The 20,957-nt window shown below is 35.3% G+C and overlaps 1 protein-coding gene across 4 annotated transcripts in view; it reads left to right on the plus strand.

The window, feature by feature from the left end:
- ADAM22 (ADAM metallopeptidase domain 22) overlaps positions 1-20,957 on the plus strand; it is a 245,454-nt gene that overhangs the window by 199,345 nt on the left and 25,152 nt on the right. For 3 of the 4 annotated variants that reach the window (XM_089917606.1, XM_089917605.1, XM_022585104.3), the window contains exons 22-27: positions 646-765; positions 4,536-4,704; positions 7,685-7,799; positions 10,192-10,282; positions 13,836-13,853; positions 20,411-20,605. In XM_089917606.1, coding sequence (XP_089773732.1) covers positions 646-765; positions 4,536-4,704; positions 7,685-7,799; positions 10,192-10,282; positions 13,836-13,853; positions 20,411-20,605 — 708 coding nt within the window. The remainder of the gene's footprint in view (positions 1-645; positions 766-4,535; positions 4,705-7,684; positions 7,800-10,191; positions 10,283-13,835; positions 13,854-20,410; positions 20,606-20,957) is intronic. The other variant, XM_022585112.3, reaches the window with a different exon arrangement.

Here is a 20,957-nt window from a genome sequence, read left to right on the forward strand (position 1 = left end):
CATGTGTTTATCATTATTCTATTAACAATTAAAATGTGTTAAGTATAGAGAATAAGTAAGATAGTATTTAGCACAAGTGAAAATATTTTACAAGTTAAACTAGAATTGTATGTGATAGCTGGGGGAGTAGTGACATATATTGAAAAAGGGATCATGAGCCTATGTTGCTGAGAATCTACAAAGTATATGAAATGTGTAATCTCTTCTTTAATTCTGGTGCCACAGGTTGAAGAAAGCACTGTATTCTAAAAGAATACTCATCCAAAGATCATTCATTCACTTATCAAATATTTTTATAAATGTTTTAGTATATCCAGTGATGTGTTATGGGGAAAGAGATTCGGATATAAAAAAAGTCTATTTCATGGGTAATTTCCTTTAGATAAATACTAAATGGACAGTAAAGGAAAGACTAGAACACAGTTGGGATTTTGGTGCATCAACAAGAGTTTCAGAGAAGACACTTTTTAAAGCAGGGGTAAACTAATTTGAGCTCATTTTATTTTGCTTATAATTGGAGGAAATAGTATAGTTGATAAAAAAACAAATGCTAAAATTAGATAAGGTTATTGTTCTAACTTTACAGGATTTGTTATGTCTTTGGAGAAAGAAGTAAAGTAAATACTTCATACTTTTTTGACACAGGGATGTGCTTTGTGGTTACCTTTTGTGTACGAACATTGGTAATATCCCGAGGCTTGGAGAACTCGATGGTGAAATCACATCTACTTTAGTTGTACAGCAGGCAAGAACATTAAACTGCAGGTAATGGTCTAACCATTCTATGAGAACATTAGTCATCTTATTTCCCAGGAATGTAGCTTAGGATCACTTCTGTTTTCAGTCCATGTGTATGTTAGTAAGATGAAATGGACTCTGGTCCATAGAGGTGATGAAGGAAATCCTGACAGAAAAGATATGAAAAGAAGAGAATTAGTTGACTGCGGAATGTTATATGGTGGCTAGAGTTATGTTTAATTGGTCAGTAAAATCTTTCAGGGTTTAGTTTGCATTTCATTCTTACTAAGGGAAATGAGAGAGGATTTCTGGGTAAAATCAGTAGATTAAATATATGCATCTTCTTTTGCTCCCTTCTGAAGTCCCACTAAAATGACACCAAATGGATCTTTTTTAGAATTCATTTATCCACAGGGAAGCAGAGAAAGGGAGGGGAAACAACAGCAACAAAATTTTGGAACGTGGAGAGCAAATAGATGTGTGGTAGATGATTATCAAAACTAAGAAAGACAAATATACGATATCACTTATATGGGGAATCTAAAAAAAGGGTACAAATGAACTTATTTGCAAAACAGAAGTAGAGTCACAGATGTAGAAAACAAACTTATGGTTACCAGGGGGTAAGAGGGAGAGGAGGGATAAATCGGGAGACTGGGGTTGACATATACATGCTACTATATATAAAAAATAGAGGGCTTCCCTGGTGGCATAGTGGTTGGGAGTCCGCCTGCCGATGCAGGGGACACGGGTTCGTGCCCTGGTCCGGGAGGATCCCACATGCCGCAGAGCAGCTGGACCCGTGAGCCATGGCCGCTGAGCCTGTGCGTCCGGAGCCTGTGCTCCACAGTGGGAGAGGCCCCAACAGTGAGAGGCCCGCATACCGCCAAAAAAAAAAAAAAAGAAAAAGAAAACTAATAAGAACCTACTATATAGCACAGAGAACTCTACTCAATACTCTGTAATGGCCCATATGGGAAAAGAATCTAAAAAAGAGTGGACATATGTATATGTATAACTGATTCACTTTGCTGTACACTAACACAACATTGTAAATCAACCGTACACCAATAAAAATTAAAAATAAAATAAAATAGGTAAACAACAACAACAAACAAACAAACAAAAACTAAGAAAGCTGAAGTCCTAAGTCAGTAATGGGGAAAACCAAGAAATAACCCAATACATACTGTCAGTCCCGAAAAGCTCAAAAATGGGCAGTGTCATCTACTTCTGGAAGAGGGAGTAAACGAGTTGGAGATTGGGAAAGGATCTAAAATAAAGAAGATAGGTGAAGTCTGTTAGAGAAGCTGCTAGATCCACAGATTGCTTCCCTGACTCAGCTAAACTGGGGATTGCTCACCCTCCCATAAAAGATTTGAGCGTTACAGTCTGCAAAAAATAAAACAGAAGGTTTCCAAACTGAAGGACAGCAGGAAATATCAATATCAGATTTGTATAGAAGTGGTCCAGCCTCATTGGTATTCAGTCAGAAAGTCCTAGAATTTCTCATCATCTGTCTGGTTCCCCAACTCAAATATGAGCAGATTATCAGATTTGTGAAGAAAGACTCTAACATGAAAAAAGAGAGAGAGAGGGAGAGAAACCAACAACAGAAAATACAGCAACCAGCTATCAACATTTATCAGAGATAAGACATTTCTATCATGAAACAAGAATAGAGTGCTATTTTTAAAAATGAGGAACATTAAGAAAAGAAAAGAAAGGCTGTTGGAAATTAAAAACACGATGGCAGAAATTAAATTCAATAGTTGAAATAATCTCCCAGAAAATAGGGCAAAGAGGGAAAGAAGGGGAACATAGAGCAAAGCGCCCCATTTTGGAATGGAAATAATAACAGAGAAAACAGCAGGGAGGAAATTAGCAATGAGTACCTCCAAAAGAATTATCTAGAACTGCTGGACTTGAATTTCCATATTGCCAGGCTCACCAAGTGCAAGGTGCAATGAGCGAAATTAGAGACACATCAAAACTTATCTTTAGGAAATTTCAGAACCTTAGGACAAAGAAAAAGATCCCAACTGTTTCCAGAGAGGAAAGAAAGAAAGGATCAGGCATTAGAATGGTTTAGGGTCTATCAACAAGAGCCCTGGGATCCAGAAGACAATGGAGAAAATGATTTCCAAACTAGAATTCTGTACCCAGGCAAAGTATGAATCAAGTGTGAGGGTAGAAAATAAAGTCACATTTAAATACGCAAGTTTCCCCCGAGTTTACTCCCCTATGTCCTTTCTCAGGAAGCTATTAGAAATTGTGCTGCACCAAAATGAAGAAGTAAACTAAGAAAGAAACACAGGGAATTTAGGAAACAAGATACTCACCATGGAAAGAGATATGGCAATCCTCCAATGAATCGTGAGGGGAAATCCAAGATGTCCAGCTCTGAACCATTTACAGGAGCGGAGCCAACCAAATCAGATAGGAGCAGAGGAAACTTCAGGTGGAAACTCCAGGAGAGATTATTTCAGGAAGGTGAACTGATGTTCAGACACATCTTAAGTGGAGATTTTGGCAGCAGAATTGGACTAATTTTGAGGTAGTGATACTTCAACAAATAAGAGACTTGCTAATCTGAGGGAAAACAAAAAGGTGTACAAGGAAAAGAAAGGGGTTTAATTATGGCGTACTGTATCACTCAACTAAATAACATTTACATAATCATAATAATGCACAATTTGTTATTGATTTAACTATCGATCAACAAAATATGTGATGGAAGGTAAGGGAGAGATGAATTCTCAAATTCCATAGAGGGAAGTCAACTGATAATACTTAAAATGGAAAAATTAAAAATAGTGATACAAACTCATTATTTAAAGATATGTACATAAAAAACAAATGAGTCAATTAAGAGTAGAAACTGGTTTCCTTCAGGGAGGGATATATGGAGCAGTAGGGGGCAGTGGATCGCTTTATTGCATTTTAAAAACCAATTTGTCTCTATGTGCATGCATAATTTTGCTAAAAATAAAAGAATGGAGATTTTTATAGTAGCACTGACATGGTACCATATGCATAAATTGATTATGAATATACATTTTCAGTTCCCATCCTGCTTATTTAATTTATTTGTTTTTATCCTGTTTATTTTTTATTCCTGCATAATATGTGGGCTTGCTATTTTAAATAGATGTTGCAGTAGTATAGTCTTCTCAAATATACAGTTGATCCTTGAACAACACTGGTTTGAACTATGAGGGTCCACTTTTACGTGGATTTTTTTCAACAAATATGTGCTACAGCACTACACAACTCCCCATTGGTTGAATCTGTGGACGTGGAACTTGGATTTCCGACTGCGGGGAGGGGTGGCACTCCGAAACCCCACATCGTTCAAAGGTCAGCTGTAATTTGTTAATAGAACAATCTTTTTTGGGAAATGTAAACCCAAACCAAAAATTCTCATCCTTGTTTGAAATATATTTGACATCTTGAAACCTACTTATTTATCAAGTCGAATGCTAGTAATAACGGCTTACTTGACTTGTACGTGGTAGCCAAGGCAAAATGATAAAGCCATTTCAATTCAGGCCCTTGTTATAATAATTATGTTTAAATCTTAAGATATATCAATATCTCTGAAAGGAATTAGATCAAAAGATTCAATTGCTGTCTCCATTTAAAGGTTGAAAATGTTTATGCTACTGTTTTTTATTAGATAATAAAGAGAAAATAGAGAAAGTGATATTGCCTACTTTTAAGTTTTTAAGCATGTTCTCAAGATGAATGTGAATTCACGGAATCCCATTTTCTTTTTGCTCTCCATTTATTTTTAGTGGTGGGCATGTTAAGCTTGACGAAGATGTAGACCTTGGCTATGTGGAAGATGGGACACCTTGTGGTCCCCAAATGATGTGCTTAGAACACAGGTGTCTTCCTGTGGCTTCCTTCAACTTTAGTACTTGTTTAAGCACTAAAGAAGGCACTGTTTGTTCAGGAAATGGAGTAAGTATTCAGTACCTCACCATGGGGAACTATTCAGTCCTTTTATATCACAGAAACAGACAAGACCCTAAACTGCTTATTTCTGTAATAATCTAAAACATGCTTGTCCATGTTTCTCTAGCTGGTATGTGAACCGTCATGTGGTCATAGTCCTTTGAATATGTCTGCCGTGTAATCTGTGAAAGCCTGGGAATAAGAAAAACTTTAATGTTCCTAACCAAGTTCTTTCATCTTCCTCTCCTATTAGGTTAAATTGATCTTTAATATAATGCTTGTTTTCTACAAGTGACTTAGGAGACAAATTTTAACAAACTATAATGGGATAAAAAAGGGAGTGCAAAGCAGGGGCAATGGCCACAATATTTAACAACTGGTATGATCCAGGCACTGACTGGTTAGAACAGACCATAAGTAACTGCCTTGGCCACAACAGTAGGTACCAGCTGAGAATAACTTCTAGAAATAGAAGCAGAATAATTAAGGAAATGTTTCTCAGAAATAAATGGAAAGAATGGTGGTATTTAAAAGACCAAATTCTATACGTTAAGTCATATATCTGATAATGTAGGTCCTATATAAGTAAGTTTATAGGTTAAATAAACATGCTCTATTAGTGATTCCAGTTTTGACATTTTCAGTTAGGAACTCGTACACTAACGAAAACTTCCTGTTCTTTTTCTTTTGGCATGTGCTATGATTTTCTTTTTATTCTCCTTCTGGATTCTTTGCTTAAACTGGTTATACTATCCAGTTGAGGTAAAGGACCCCTGTCCTGGAATTGTAAGCCTTCAATCCTGGTCATTCCATGTATATCCCTAAGGGATATGCCAAGAATTTCCTTAGGGAGGTATTAGTAATTGTTACTTTTTGCCAAAGGATAGGGATTCTGATGGCACAGGAGAATAGAGAAGACATATAGTAAGTTGTTCTGCTCCTATAAAGAGATCTGCTAAGTCTTCTTTCCTTAATAATGAAGAGGATGCTAGGGAGAGATGCTTTTTGGGGGGATGGAAGAAAAGAATAATGGAATTCTTTCTTGATCATTATGCTAATGAATAACTGTATCTTATTCATCTAGAAATCCTGAGTGTGAAGCACAGTTGTGTCAATTAACTATTTGTTTAAGGAATGAGTAAATGAGTGATAGACACAAGTAAATCAGGTGGCAAATAGCATCCAATAATTTTTAATAATTATGCATAATTATTATAAAGGTTATAGTCTATGCATTTTTAATATAACTCTGTATATGTGACAGAAATTAAAATGAGAAATACAGTAGATATTCTCTATATAGTATACATCATGTAGGTTAAGAGTATGGGCTTGGAATCAGTCTGAGTTTAAATCCCAGCTCTACTCCTTACTAACTGGGTGAGATTGGGCAAACTACTTAGCCTCTCTGTGACTCACTTTCTTCCTCTGTAAAATGGGAATAATAATATTGCCTAGATTACAGGATTGTTGTGAAGAATCAATGAATTAACACCTGTAACTTATATGTAATACTTAAAACGATCCTTGTGACATAGTGAGTGTCCAATAACATTAGCTATGACTGGTTTTATTATGATCATCGTACATCGGTGTCACTGTTCTTGTCACTATGTCACTGGTGCTGTTGTATGATATGGAAACATACTTGGAGAAACCAGTTGGCCTCGTTATGGTCTGTTGAAAAGATAGTGGTGAAGTGGGGTCTCAAACCCAGGCCTTTTTTTTTCTTCCTGCATGTTTGTTAACTGCAGAAATTTGCTAATCTGAATTAATTTGAAATCTGCACTTTGTTAATCATATTTTATAGTTACATTTAGATCTGCATGTATGTTGTCTTCTGGCAAATTCAAGCAGACAAAAGACAAACCTATCCAGTCAAAATCTGTCTCCTGAAGCGCTTCTCTGATCTTAACCCTAACTGAATTCTCTCCTACTTCTCACTCCTTTCAAAGTTGCTTTGAATCATAGGACCTTAGGTATAGATTCTGTTTCCTGGATATATAAATGAAGACATTATTGTCTGATAATTTTTAAAAATTTGGTGCCATTTTATGTGAATTTTTTTCCTGGGTTCTGTTTGAGGGAATTCTCAGTTTCCATGACCCTGAGGTAGCTAATCTCTAGAGCTTGGGCTGAGTTGCCCAGGTTACGGTTTTGTGAAGCTTTCTTCTCAGACCACTGCAAAGCCTCAGGCCTCCCCTCTTCTTTGTCAGATTTCTCTTTATCTCATCTGCTTCCTAAAAGATGAATAAAATTTTGGTATAAAGATCCTTTCTTTAGAAGAAAGAAAACTTTAGGGACTTCCCTGGTGGCGCAGTGGTTAAGAATACGCCTGCTGGTGCAGGGGACACAGGTTCAAACCCTGGTCTGGGAAAATCCCACGTGCCGTGGAGCAACTAGGCCCATGCACCACAACTGCTGAGCCCACACGCCGCAACTGCTGAAGCCCATGCGCCTAGAGCCTGTGCTCCGCAACAAGAGAAGCCACCTCAGTGAGACGCCTGCACACCGCAACAAGGAGCAGCCCCCGCTCGCCGCAACTAGAGAGAAGCCCGCGTGCAGCAACAAAGAAAGACCCAACGCAGCCAAAAATAAATAAACTTATTTTAAAAGAAGAAGAAGGAGAAAGAAACCTTTGTATTGGATAATTGGCAAATGATTATAATTCTGCTTAGTTTTTTAAATCTCCCTCATAAAATTTGAGTTAATGAAATTCAGACCAATCATTTCATTGATTTTTGTTTTAGACGTATAAATTCATTCCTCTGTTAAAATTCACTGTTCCCTCTGGGTCAACTGTTGATCTCTAGAAAATATTTTTTTAAGTACTTGAGTAAGATATAAAGTAGTAGTAGGAAGAAAGTACCAATAAATTTTCAGGCCCATCAAATTCTAGGCATATAATAATTAGAAATTAATGTTTATTTTTCATGCCTCTGCACCAGAGACTTGGCATTGACTCTAGATTGATTTTGGATTTCAGGTTTGCAGTAATGAGCTGAAGTGTGTGTGTAACAGACACTGGGTAGGTGAGGACTGCAGCACTTACTTCCCTTACAATGATGATGCAAAGGCTGGCATTACTCTGTCTGGCAATGGTAGGTACTTAATTTGGTCCCATTATGTTGTCGTTATGCACAAGGAAGGAGAAAACTGCCCTTCTGAAAGTTTCATTTCGATTATTCTTATATAACTCAAATATAAGTTAAATCCACATAATAATGAATTACAATATACACTTGGGGCCCATATTATGAAACTGATTGTTTCCATTAACTTGTAATGATATGAAATATTGAATATAACTTAGTCACCTGATTTAGCTGGATCTTGTCCTATATCAGACGGAGATTTTCCAAGTATTGTACTCATTTGGTGCTGACAACAAACCCTACCATTTCTTTTCAATGAAGAAAGTAGTCAAAATTCTTAAGTGTCTGATTTTATATTTTATATAATTTATATGTTTATATATTGGGACTGAATAAATGAGGAAAAATTGGAATTGATTTTAAAATATTTTGTTGACTTTAATATTCTTTCTTAAAGAACCTCATCTATATTCAACTCTAGTTCTGTAGCCTGAACTGTAGGTAATTCTAGAAGTAGTAACCTTGGCCAAGGTGCCTGGAAGGGGTTCGACATGTGTAACAAACAGTGGGTGCAGTTCTAAAAGCTAGAGTGGCCCAAATGGAGAAGTAGAAATTAAATGCAGATAGATACCTTGGAGATGAATGTCCCCTTTTAAACTATTTTTATCATTTCGTTATTGAGTATTCTTCTGCATAAAATAATGCTGAAATCCTGACGTCCATTCACCTCCAAAGAATGAGAAAATGATTATTTTCATTCTAATCATCCATACAGGTTAAACATCTTAGCCAATGTGACTTTAATAATGAAACTCACAGAATGATTAGGGTTTTGGCATCCTCAGTCTTAGCAATAGTAGTGTGGTTCCAGCAGTTAATACAGAGATGAAGCTATTCACGTCCGTGGATTTAAGTAACTCGTCAAAAGTCATACCATTGCTTAGAAGTAATCAGGGATAGCATTCAGGTTTATTGATCCCTGTTAAATCCCTGGAAGCAAAGGAAGGGTAGACAGATAGGCTAGGTCTTAGAGTAGGAAAATCCCAATGTCCCGGGGTGCATCTGTACCCACCCATCCCACAGAAGACCTGGGCAGAGTGGAGTTGGCCAGTCTCCTAGATGCCCGAGCCACGCTATCCCCCGTGACTACTGAGGGCTCCCAGATAGGGAGGCTGCCATTTCTGTCATGGGGAATTGGAATCTGCTCCAGTCACCCATGATTACTGACCTTTGATGTCCAGAAGGACTCCTCAGGAGTGCAGCAGATAATGAGATGTATGAGCTGCTCTGGGTGAGAGCCCTGAAATTTAACATGGGGTATAAGTCATTATCAGCAAAACCGGTCTCCTGGTATCAGAGCCAGGCCTTTTCTGCTCTTGGGCTCTCACTTGCACTTGTTGTCCAGGCCTTTGACTCACTGGGCCGCTCTCACTGCTGTGATCCCTTAAGGATTGCAGCGCAGCCTGCCTGACAGTGGATGCTGCCAGACACAACAGTGCCATTGCCCAGTCCTGAGCTCCAGCCCTGCCCTGGCCTCCTGTTAGTCTGGTGTAGCCTCGCTCTCACACCTCACCAGCACCAACCTCCAGCTCACCAGACTCTATCTTACCTTTGGTTTTTCCTTCTCTAGGATGCCACAGCCATTACTGTCAAGACTGGGAACTACAGTCTTCTATCATCTACACCACCTGAGCCCTGATTCTGTTCATCTGTAGGCATGTTTTCCCCCTTTAGAAGCTTATATTTACGTAGACAAAATAAGGACCTTACACTGGTTGTCAAAATGGAGTGATAGGAACAACAGCATTTCTAGAATTTCTGAGAAAGAGGTCAGGGTCAAAAAGAACATGGATTTCTAAATATTCCTCCCCAGAGGATGCTATGCTATATGGTGATACAGTAGTATCACCCCTCCTTTCTTCCCCTTAACTTTACTCTTCTTTCTTTTAGTTCAATGACCTTATTATATTTTCCAGAAAAATACATGGAAAATAAAACTGTGCAAAATGCACTTGGACAAGAATTAACAGGGAACATACAGAAATAACTATTTATTTTAAAAAAACAATTGATATGGATTGCTAAGTTATGGTCGATTTTTCTGCCCTTGAAAAATACCTACTTTTAATTTCAAGGTATATACGAATATCAGATCATTGTCATACACCTGAAAGTAATATAATGTTATGTGTCAGTTATATCTGAATAAATAAATAAAATTTGAAAAAAAAAGTTCTCTAAAATTAAAACTGTATAAAGAAAAAAATACCCACTTTTTAAAACAAATAATGTTATTAGTGTGATGATTACAGATCTGGAGAATAAAGTTCCTGAAAGAATTTTATATCAAAATTTCAATTATATACACTGATCTTCATTGTTTCTTTTTTCCCCCCAGGTGTTGCTGGTACCAATATTATAATAGGCATAATTGCTGGCACCATTTTAGTGCTGGCCCTCATATTAGGAATAACTGCATGGGGCTATAAGTAAGTGAAATGGCTCAGTATGTTACTGTCAAACTATACTTTAAAATATTTATCTAAACGAATTAAACATCTAGAAAGTTTTGTATCATTGGATAAATATACCTGCAGTGAAAATAAGTCTGGCTCAATATTCAATCAATGATTATTCTTGGCATGATTAGAGGTAATAATAATTTATCATTTTTTAGATTTTGAGATAACTCCCTTCTATTCTAAAAATACTGAGTATTTCTTAAAACCATTGCATGAAGTAAAATCAATCTAAATCGTGTCTCATACAAAGGCCGTGTTGGTTTGCTCTTTAGTGATGCAGGTTCTCTTGACTTAAACCCATTCCCCCAAATCTAGGCAAGATTGTGAATTAGAGAGCATAGTGCTTTAATAACAAAGGTCATATCAACAAGAACAACAGCAGGATCTGCTCCTGAGTGCTTTCACTGTGGCCATGCATCCTGCAAAGAGCAAAACCTCTCCACAGCCAGTATGGAGGAGGCATTGTTATTTGTTACATATGTGGGTGTTTTTGTGTGAAGAAAAAACTCCTCAGAGATGTAATTTGTTAAAATTGAAATTCAACTATAAGTTACAACTTTTAGAAACCTAATTCTTAAGCTTCAGAGTTCACCTTACAATTTTTTGGTTCTATTGATAAACTTGAAAAAGTTACACATTTTATAACTTCTGAATATTGGATCCCCTTAGCTAGGCATTTAGCTAAGTAAATGACTTCACACATTCCAAACTTATCTGTATACTTAATATGTTCATTTCCCTTTTTAAGTACTTCAATCTTATGATGTGAAAAATTTCGTTAGTATTCAAATAGCTTATTTATGTTTAATAAAGTAAAACTTAAATGTGACGAACCTTAAGTTTTTAAAATATTTCAAGTTAAAATCATAGTCCTACTGATCTCTGAAATGTTGTATCAGGTCCCCAGGCTTGGGGTGTTTCTCCATTTGGAAAGAAGTCCTGCAAATTTTGCTAGACTTTCTGCGTATTAGCCCATTTTATAGTTTTTTTTTTTAAATTCATAGATCAAATTTGGCTTACTAAAAGACTTGGGAATTAGACTTTTTTAGACTTTAAAATTACCCCAAACCTTTCAATAAACTAGGCATTATATAATCATTGGTTGCTGTTGTTGTTATTATTATTATTGCCTGACATGGTTTTCAGCCAACTGAATTAACAGAAACTTCCTTAAAAGTGTTTGTGGCTCTTGCTTGTTGTGAGATCAAAACCCAGAAAGTTTCTTTGGCTGAAAGGAGAGGGCAATTAGTTGACTGCCAGGATAAACTTTGTATGTTATAAGTATTAATATGCAGAAAGACATTTGTGCAAGGTTGTATTAACGAATAGCACAGACAGCGGGGTAAAGTTTAGCGTAATGTAGTTAACGTGGCATAGCACAGCGAAGGAGGGTACAGCATAGTGGTAATGCTTTGCCCCAATTAAATGGGTACCTAGCTCTGTACCAGCTCATAGATACTCAGTACCTATATGCCTTTTTAATGTGCAGTTCGTTAGGCACATTGCATACTTACATTTGCACAGGCTGATTTCAGCATAGCACTTGGAGTATAAAATTACATGTCTGAAAGAAAGGCTTTTCTGTATATATATTGTTTGAGCTCTTCTCACACCTCAGGTGAATTAGCCCCATCTTGGAGTCACACTATTTCCTTGACTTCCCTGATACAAGACTTACGTAGTAATTGCCGTCACAACCTTGCTGTTTTGAAGTAGTTCAGTGGTTTCATTTGGTCATGTGAGAGGGAAAGCAAAATTGTTAGTTCTGTGGTGTGTGATTTTCTGCCACCTACTGATGCAAATTGATATTTCATGTTTACAATTTTGGAAAAAATTACCCTTTCAGAAATATGAAACCTAAACATCTCCTCCTACTGCTAATGAAATTACCTGTGTCTGTTTGTTTTAATGATTAGAATGAAAAGTACTTCTTTCTGTATATCATTTCTTAGTTTTATGATATTTAAGTGGTTTCACTTTTTTCATTTCTGAATGTATGTACTTTGCAGATTATTAAGGAAAAAGACAAATCTTGTTCATACCACAGTATTCTCTTCATAAATAATTTGAACCTGACTGATGAAAGTTTTAGTGTTACTGAATTTATTCAAATATGTGTAAAAATAGAATAAGGATGTAGAAATTTTAATACACGAATTAAATTCATGAATATGCTGTTTCACATATTCTATTTCAAATTCCAAAATGAATTTAGGACCTGAGAACTCATTTTTTCATTAATCCCTCCAATTAAACTTTCTACCCCTTCTCCAAGCCTTGGGGGAAATGGCAGGAATAGGAAATGAGGAATACTCATATGGAACTGGTGGACCACTCAGGTAATCAGATTGAGACAATAAAAAGTAAAACATGTTGAATAGAAAGATTTTGGCTTATTTTTCTCTTCTATCTTATGGTTTCAGGAATGAAAAATATTAAGTATCAAATTGGCACTTTTACTCTCATGAACTCATTATTAAATGAGATAGACAGTGCATGGAATAGATTGGCAGGTGAAAGTGCTACAAACGAAATCCATATGGAAACATTAGCCTTGATCTTGAAGGAAGGAGCCTACTGCTCAGTTGCTTGACCTTCCAACACGTCTTCAAAATATTAACACCTAATTAGCTCATGATAGAAAGTTTTAAATGGACTTTTTTGATTTAAAAGTTAAAAATCAGTGGCACCTCACTACCACACTCTCTAGAACACATTTTTGTTTCAGAATGGTTTATTCTGAAACTAATGCAATTTTATTTTAGGAGATGGCCAAATAAAAAACAGAGACTTTGAACAAAGTGTTTCCAATGTAGCTTTCAGTGAAGCTTCAGTGAATAAGTAGTGATGACTTGGGAGGTCCATAACAGCTGTGAATTCTATTATTATTCTTGTGTATGATAAATTAATTACCTGTTTAGCTGTTATGATAACTAATTTATCATACACAAAATGTTCTTGTGTCCAGTTATGTTTTCCTATTTGAAATTCTTAGGAAGAGCTTAGTTTGGGGTATGTATTCCAAAAAGAATGATTGTAATTTTTATTTGTATGAAAACATAGTTAATATATATAAGTAACTTGACTAATTTCCTGATTTAAATCAATGTACATGTCTGAAAACCTGTATTTGAAATAGGGTTGACTTTAGGGCATTACTAAATGTTTAATATACAATTGACATTGAGGAAACAATTACTTTTTAATAACTGAAGCTTTATGCTTTTAAACAATGGTTACTTGAAGATATTGTCACTAACCCTTTGGTGTCACTTCCTTGAAAGATGAAGTGAAATTTGTGTGTGTGTGTGTGTGTATGTGTGTGTGTGCGTGTGTGTGTGTGAGAGAGGGAGACTGTGTTTTTATTCCCCATTTTAATTCTGCAATTAGAAATTCTAGTGGAGACCTTTCAACGAATGCTAGAGCTCTTATGTTTACTGGCCTCTCTTAATGTACTTTTGTAGGTAACTAATTCTCTCTCTCTCTCTCTCTCTCTCTCTCTCTTCTTGTCCATAAAAAGAAACTATCGAGAACAGAGGTATGTGATGAGAATAATCTGAACATAGAACTGAAAACTGAAAGGTTTAAATCCTGTTAGCATCTTTGGAATTCATACATACAGTTGTAAATCAAGTTCACTTTGTTTTTATGCTGTAGTGGTCATAAACTAATCTTGATTTTTCATGACCTTGAAATGATAATTTTAGTAATGTTGCTGTGGAATGTATTAATTTAAAATAGATCTGTCATTATTTAGTTTTAATGGTTCTGTCATCCAACAGTACTATAATTAATAGTTCTTATTTGTGTTACTTTTATAGTAATATATATTTGGAGTTGATTTTTTTTTCCTACCTAAAACAAAATTCCTTTATGTTAAGGTGTCACCTTTGTTTACATTGGTTGATTGGCTTTTGTTCATGTTTATAACACCCTTATTACCTAACACTTTCTGAGGGAACTTATTTTTTGTTACTGTTGTTATATTAGTAACTTTCATTCATAAATGATACAATTTATATGGGCACAGTGCTGTGGTCAGGAGAATGTCTTGGCATTTGAAGAGTCTGTTTTATCGCTGCATAAGAAAATATTTTTTTGTATGGATTAGGTAATTGCACAGGTAGTGAAAGAAATAATTTGCATAGTTAGAATCTCTGATTGCCCAGTGCACTTTTTTTTTTAATAAAAAAGCCCCTAAAGTCAGGCACTCCATTCATCATAACCTTAAAATCTATGTTTAGCCAGCAGTGTAAAAAGAGATACAAAGCATTCATGTAGTCCTGTAAGACTTGCCTGTTTTTTCTAAATCTAAATTAGCCCATATTGGGGTACATCCTTCACTTTTTACATTTTAAAATTATGAATACTATTAGCTATTGATATAAAAAATTAAAATATCCTGGAAATTGATAATCTAGACCATATCATATGGTACTAGTTTTGTACTCAGGATACCTATGCAGGTTCCTAACTTACTTACCTTTTCCAACTGTTCCATTAAATGCCTGAGGCATATTAGGAATAAGACATAATAAATGTGGTGACGCTTTTTCAGGACCCAGCCACGGCTTTAATTATTTTTCAGAAACTAGAACTTTAAACTTGTTCTATTTCTTTCTATGTTGTAATTTAAAATCCCTGTAAGGTTTTATCCATAAGAGGTACCTACAGGGTACCCATTGAGATCCTGGTCAGTTAGCCATAGATATTAGAAAATATTGACCTTGCCCTGGAGTAACTGACTTCTACCATTAGTGGAGAAAGTAAAATTGAAAGAAAATTAATTAAATTAAAAAACCCCACAAAACACTAGACTTCTTTGTGACCCGTTTTAAACTCTTGTGTCCAAAAAGACTGGAGAAGAGCTGGAGCTATTTATGCTTTCTGTTGGGTAGAAGTTGATCAGCCATATCAGAAGTGTAAGTTTGGTGGCTTTCTTCAGTGAAAAATAAAATCAGAATACCAAGATCAAAAACTGATGATTTAGCTCCATTTCCATAGGAATTAAGGCTATAATGTAATTTAATATTGCTGACTATATAAAAAGGAAAGCACAGTGTCACAAGTAAGTAACATAAGCAAAGCTGTTATGGTGCTCTAAGATGTGTTCTCACCAGGGATATTCTCCAGAATAAAGTAAGTGCCCACACTACAAAAAATGATAAATATGTAAACCTGTGCACCAATTTCCTATTCTAACTAAATATATGCATAGGTACAGTTAAGAAAAATTTTATGCTAGAAATCTCTTTTTTGTGCCTGATGTAATTTCATGCCTCCTGGTATTACTGAGTCACCATTTCATCAGTCTGGCCACTCTGTTGAAGTCTAGTGCATATTTTGAGAGTTGTCACATTTCAGCAGATATAATTTTTTATATTTTGCTATGTTTCAGCACAACCTTTATTTGTTTATTTTTGCCCTTGTCCATAGCTAATGAATCTCAGGGTTGTATAATAATTCTTAAAATGGAGAAACAGCAAGGAAGGGACTTTAGATCAGGAAGTTGTGAGTGTATAAATATCTTCTGAAGGGTTGTCCTTTTTTAGAATATACGTTAGTGGTTATAGAGAATGTGGTAAGGCCAATGGACCAAAGCATGCATTAGGAAATTTACAATCTTGTGAAAATATCTGAAGATATTCCAATAAAGATGTGCTCAATTCCAAAGGGTGCTAGGGAGTAGAAATAAGAATTTTGAGTTTTGAGTTAAATTAAGTTTTCCTCTGAGGTTCCATGGTGGGAGGACCAACTGAAAAAGAATCAGAAATCCACTTGCTAGTATGTGGTCTTGGGAAACCATTTAAACTTTCCTCAACTCTAAAAACAGACAAAAGTTCTTTGTAATCTGTGAAGCATTCTAGGAAGGAAAGTTATTAATGTGTGGTCTCTGAAGACTTTGCATTTCTCTAATCTTCAAATGAAAGAGGTAGGTAGGTATGGCTGTCCTCAAAGAGGAAAGCAGCATTCCTGACATGAGTAAGGCCTGTACTTGCTGGTATGAAAGCATTGGTGAACATATGGGTTTGCTTTGACATTGAATGCATATTAAGTATGTAGCCACTTCTCAGATTCTTATTGGTGATACAGTGGCTCAGAAATGCCAAACTGAACATAACTTTCAAATTACTGGAAACGTCAGGCAAGTAATTCTGTGAAGAAACCTGATAACCTGGTAAATTTTCCCACCAGAGAATGTGTCCTCAAGGTTTTCTTTATATTGAAGGAATGTGTGATAGGTTTAATTTCATGTCTGGCCAAAAGATGAGAAGGAAACCCATTTTTTTTTCGTTTTGTTTACCAACTGCCTAATAAAAAAATAGAAGTCCGATTCTGAGAGACAGAATGCCATACATGAACGGTATCACTTTAAATTTGCCAGTGTCGTCTTGTGAAGGGTAGGACCATGGGACTGTGGAGCCATGGAGAATTCTTAGATGTCATATAGTTGGAAGGACGGCTATTGATTATTTACTTTAAAATCTCCAGGAACGAAGACCTCCATAATTTTTTTTCAGTTGATGCTATTGTTTCTATTTTACCATAATTGCTTTAGGACTTAGCAGCTGTGTACTTTGTAACAAGAATTAGAAATTTGAATTTTGGTTTTCAGGCAGGTTTGCAAATAGCAATAGGATAAGAAAACATTCATTAAACTTGGATTTATAAAGCATCCACATTCCTCAATGTTCTCTTCCTTTGTCTGAAATGAACATACATCACTGAACATACATAATGTGAATTAGAATAAATAATTAGATCATGTCTTCCTGATCCATATCTTAAGCAGAAACCCCCTTTCCCATTTCTTTTCTCTCTCTCACCTGTTTTAGTCACTTTACTTTCTGCTTGTGAACCTCCCTCCTTATTTTTTCAAGCCTTTCTTAGTTTTTTTTAAATATTATTATTATTTCAGTGATACTCATGCATCCGTCAATGTGACTTAGTACACATTACACAATATTTCTTCAAACAGAAAAGTAACAATTCCAATAGCAGACAGCCCAGACACCTACAAAGCTTTGGAGAAATGGCTCCTTCAGCATTAAGGTTAAGACTTAATTTTTTTCATTGTAATCTCATTTTGAGCATGTGTAAGGATTATTAAGTTAAACATCATGGTTCAGTGGACTCTTTAAGGAAACATTAGACTTCCCTCATAACAGGAATCCTTTCTGAGGAAAAAGAATTTAGTTAAATAAGCTTTTATTTTCTTTTGGTCATTATTTATAAAAGAAATTCATATATATGTCTAAAATATTTGCATGTGATATTGGAAATATGAGGTAATTTTTCCATTATAAAACTTAGCATTGGTCAGGCCACCTAATTCCAAAATTCTATTGAAACTAGCAAAATTTAGGAAGAAAACTATAAAGACTAGAAAAATAAATTCAATTTTAACACATTTAAAGCTATTACTTAGTTGGTCATTTATGATCTTTTATAATAAATGATGAAATGGTATTTTATCGATCACGGGGACCTGATACTCTCTATCTTCACTAAAGGTTAATCAAGAAGAAATAGGTTTGTAATAATATGTAATTGGATATTGAAAAAAGAATAAATTTCTGGACAGTGAAGGATGTTAAGTATTATTCTTAAAAGATCTTTAACAAAGTTCCTCATCTATTATTAACATTTTAATGCATTTATTGTGTGAAGAAAGTTACATGCATTCCTTGTGGAATTTTAAGGAGAATGCAGAGTAGTTTCTTTATCTTGGAGACTTCACAGTAGAGATAGATAGGAATCTAATCTGCCTGGGATGATAAAAGCAAGGCTATACCCCCAGAGTTCATTGAACTTAAACTTTCCTTTCAACACTTTGACTGAAGCCCATAGTTTATGATATGTTTAGCATTTAGGATGTTTGTGCACAGTGTAAAAGATGACAGTGGACTGCAGAGAAATTACATTGAAGGACTGGTAAAATGTGCTTAGGTAAAACAAACAAACAAACAAATGAACAAAAAATTTTAAAAAAACACCATCCATTGCGAGAGGCAGTTCGTTTAATCCTGCAGTCTTAGCTAAGTGAGCCGCCTTGGTAAGTGCCCGAATGTCAGAACCATGTAAAGAGAGAGTAGTTTGGGGGATAGATTAATGGGCAAGATCAAGTGTAGTCAGAACTTATCTTTATTTAATTTGAATTTAGTGAGGCACATCTCATCAGTTTATAAAGATTATCATTAAAGGTAATAGTGACAGAAATGACTTGTTAGCCATAAGGATTATTATTGGAAATGTAATGTTGATAGGATGTTCTTTGGCATTCTTGTATAAATATTAATATGATACAAAAGGAAATTTTCCTACCTGAGGCAACTTACAGAATTTTGATTTTATTGAGAGCATTTTTCAAAGAATCGATAGAGTATTTTACTGATAGGAGGCAAGACAGAAAATATGATTCCAGAGATTTAAAGAGCTCTTGCGTAAGCAGATATATCATTTGTCCTGTGTTATTAACACTATAAATATGGGGAAATTGCATTGTTTTTCCTATAAAATTAATGTTTCATAATACACTGGGAAAAAGAAAGATTACATTGCATTGCTTTTCCTATAAAATTAATGTTTCATAATACACTGGGAAAAAGAAAGATTACAATTATGAGCTGAAGTCACTTAAAGGGTTAAAAATATTTTGAAGGAATATGTATCAAAGAATTATAGGTAAAATCAATCTTACATACAAGTCTAATGAGAAATTTGATTTCTTTAAAGGGGAGGAGTAGATTTAATCACATAAATTAATATAGGTGCTTTGTATCAGTTGAACAATTTTATTTGTAGAGATGTGTGAATATATAGCATTGAAAGAGTGTAAGAGATCATATTCAGTCATTCGAAAGAATGAATGACCAAGCATTTTAAACATTTAAAACAATGTGGTAGTTGGCATAAGCAAGGAAACAGCCGAAACATTTTAGGGATTGAATTTAGCATCAGCAAGTAACTATGACTAGTGTAGTAACTAAGGGAAAAATAAATAGGAAGAGGCGTTAGCAAATGTAGGCCTTTGTTGAAGACCTAGTTAAGTACAGCTCTGTTTAAAATTCTCAGTCCAACACTAGTTTGTACCACCTCCAACTTTAGTGCTGAATGGAACCAAATCAAGTTTGAGGTGCAGTTGTTTGTCTGGGGGCCATGCACTGGCAAAGGATCAGATTAGCTACCAAGGTAGGAGGGTTGACCAGGCGGTCCTATCTAAAGTTTTCTACCCTGTTCCCTTAGGAGAAGTAATAAAAATCTGTTCCAATCTTAGTTAATTCAAACTCAGAGTGAGTGGGGTCAGTAATAGTGCAGACTATGTAGATTTTCCCTTGTTGGGGATGAAGAATGGAGATCACCCACCAGCCACCTATAAGTATCTTCCTCTAGTCTCAACGAGAATTCTGTTATTTTTTCAACCCTTTCTTCCTTTTGCTAAATTATCTTCCTTTACACATTCTAGTGTGCAGTTATAGAATTACATTTTTGATTGCCCTTTGAATCTCTTTCAATTATATTTCTGTTAAATGAACAGTAAGGCTCCAAACTGAACAGAAAACTCGAATAAGAATTTATTTGGATTAAATTATAGAACATAGTTTAGAAATCAATCAGTTCTTTTAAGACCAAATCAAGGTTACATTATATAATATTTAGAAATTATGAATAGTTTACTCACCACAGTGAGAAAAACGATGCCTTATCTGGGCAAGGACTGTCTGTCTCAACATGTCTCCTTCAGCACCAGGTTTTTTTGTGTGTCTTTTTTTTTTTTTTTTTTTTAAGACAAAACAGCAGTTCACATCTCTAAGTGTAATGAAGTTACAGTGAAAAACCTCATCTTTTCCTGTATTTCCCCTGAAGCAAGGATTTGTTCATCCAGACTGTAAAGACTTCAGTGATTGCATTTCTGACCTCTACAGTTAGAATGACTTTAACTTGTCACATTTATTAATAATCTTACATGTTGTTATAGACTTGATTCATGGAGCTCATTATCCCTACCTCTTTTTTCCTAAAATACTATTTGTATATGTCTGTGCTCATGTGTGTGTCTTGTTTTCTGACTCTGAAATGTTTATTATGCCTTAGACAGTTACCCCAGGGAGATTATGTAAAAGAGCCTGGAGATGGCGACTCTTTTTATAGCGACATTCCTCCTGGAGTGAGCACAAACTCAGCATCTAGTTCTAAGAAGAGGTCTGCTTTTCTGTCGCATTTTCAGATTTCTACCTGTTCCATCACACATTATTCCATTAGTCAGAACATTTCATTATTTTGCAGCAGGTTTGATTACTTCTTCCTTCTTTCTTGAATGTTAAAAAAAAATAGTATCCTTTGTTCTTTGATTACTCTACTTCAAAATGCCATATGCTCAGAACCACTGGTTTAACAAATCAGGCCAGAAATCCAAACAAAACAAAACTAAGCAAATAACAACCCTAAATCTATATAGAAACCCCAGGGTTTTTCAATCTTGCTCTTATACTGCCTAAGAAACAACACATAGTATTTTATCGTATTTTAAATGGTGAGCTTTATGTCATGCTTGGTAGTCAAAGAAAAAGGTTACTGTCACGCTTCAATAAAAGCAGTTGTTAAAATAAATTGGTAATATAATGCTGCATTGAATATTTTT

The sequence above is a fragment of the Delphinapterus leucas genome, chromosome 9 (assembly GCF_059928025.1).
Source record: "Delphinapterus leucas isolate spDelLeu-1000000601 "Yukka" chromosome 9, BTC_Dleu_Yukka2, whole genome shotgun sequence".
Taxonomy (NCBI): Eukaryota; Metazoa; Chordata; class Mammalia; order Artiodactyla; family Monodontidae; genus Delphinapterus; species Delphinapterus leucas.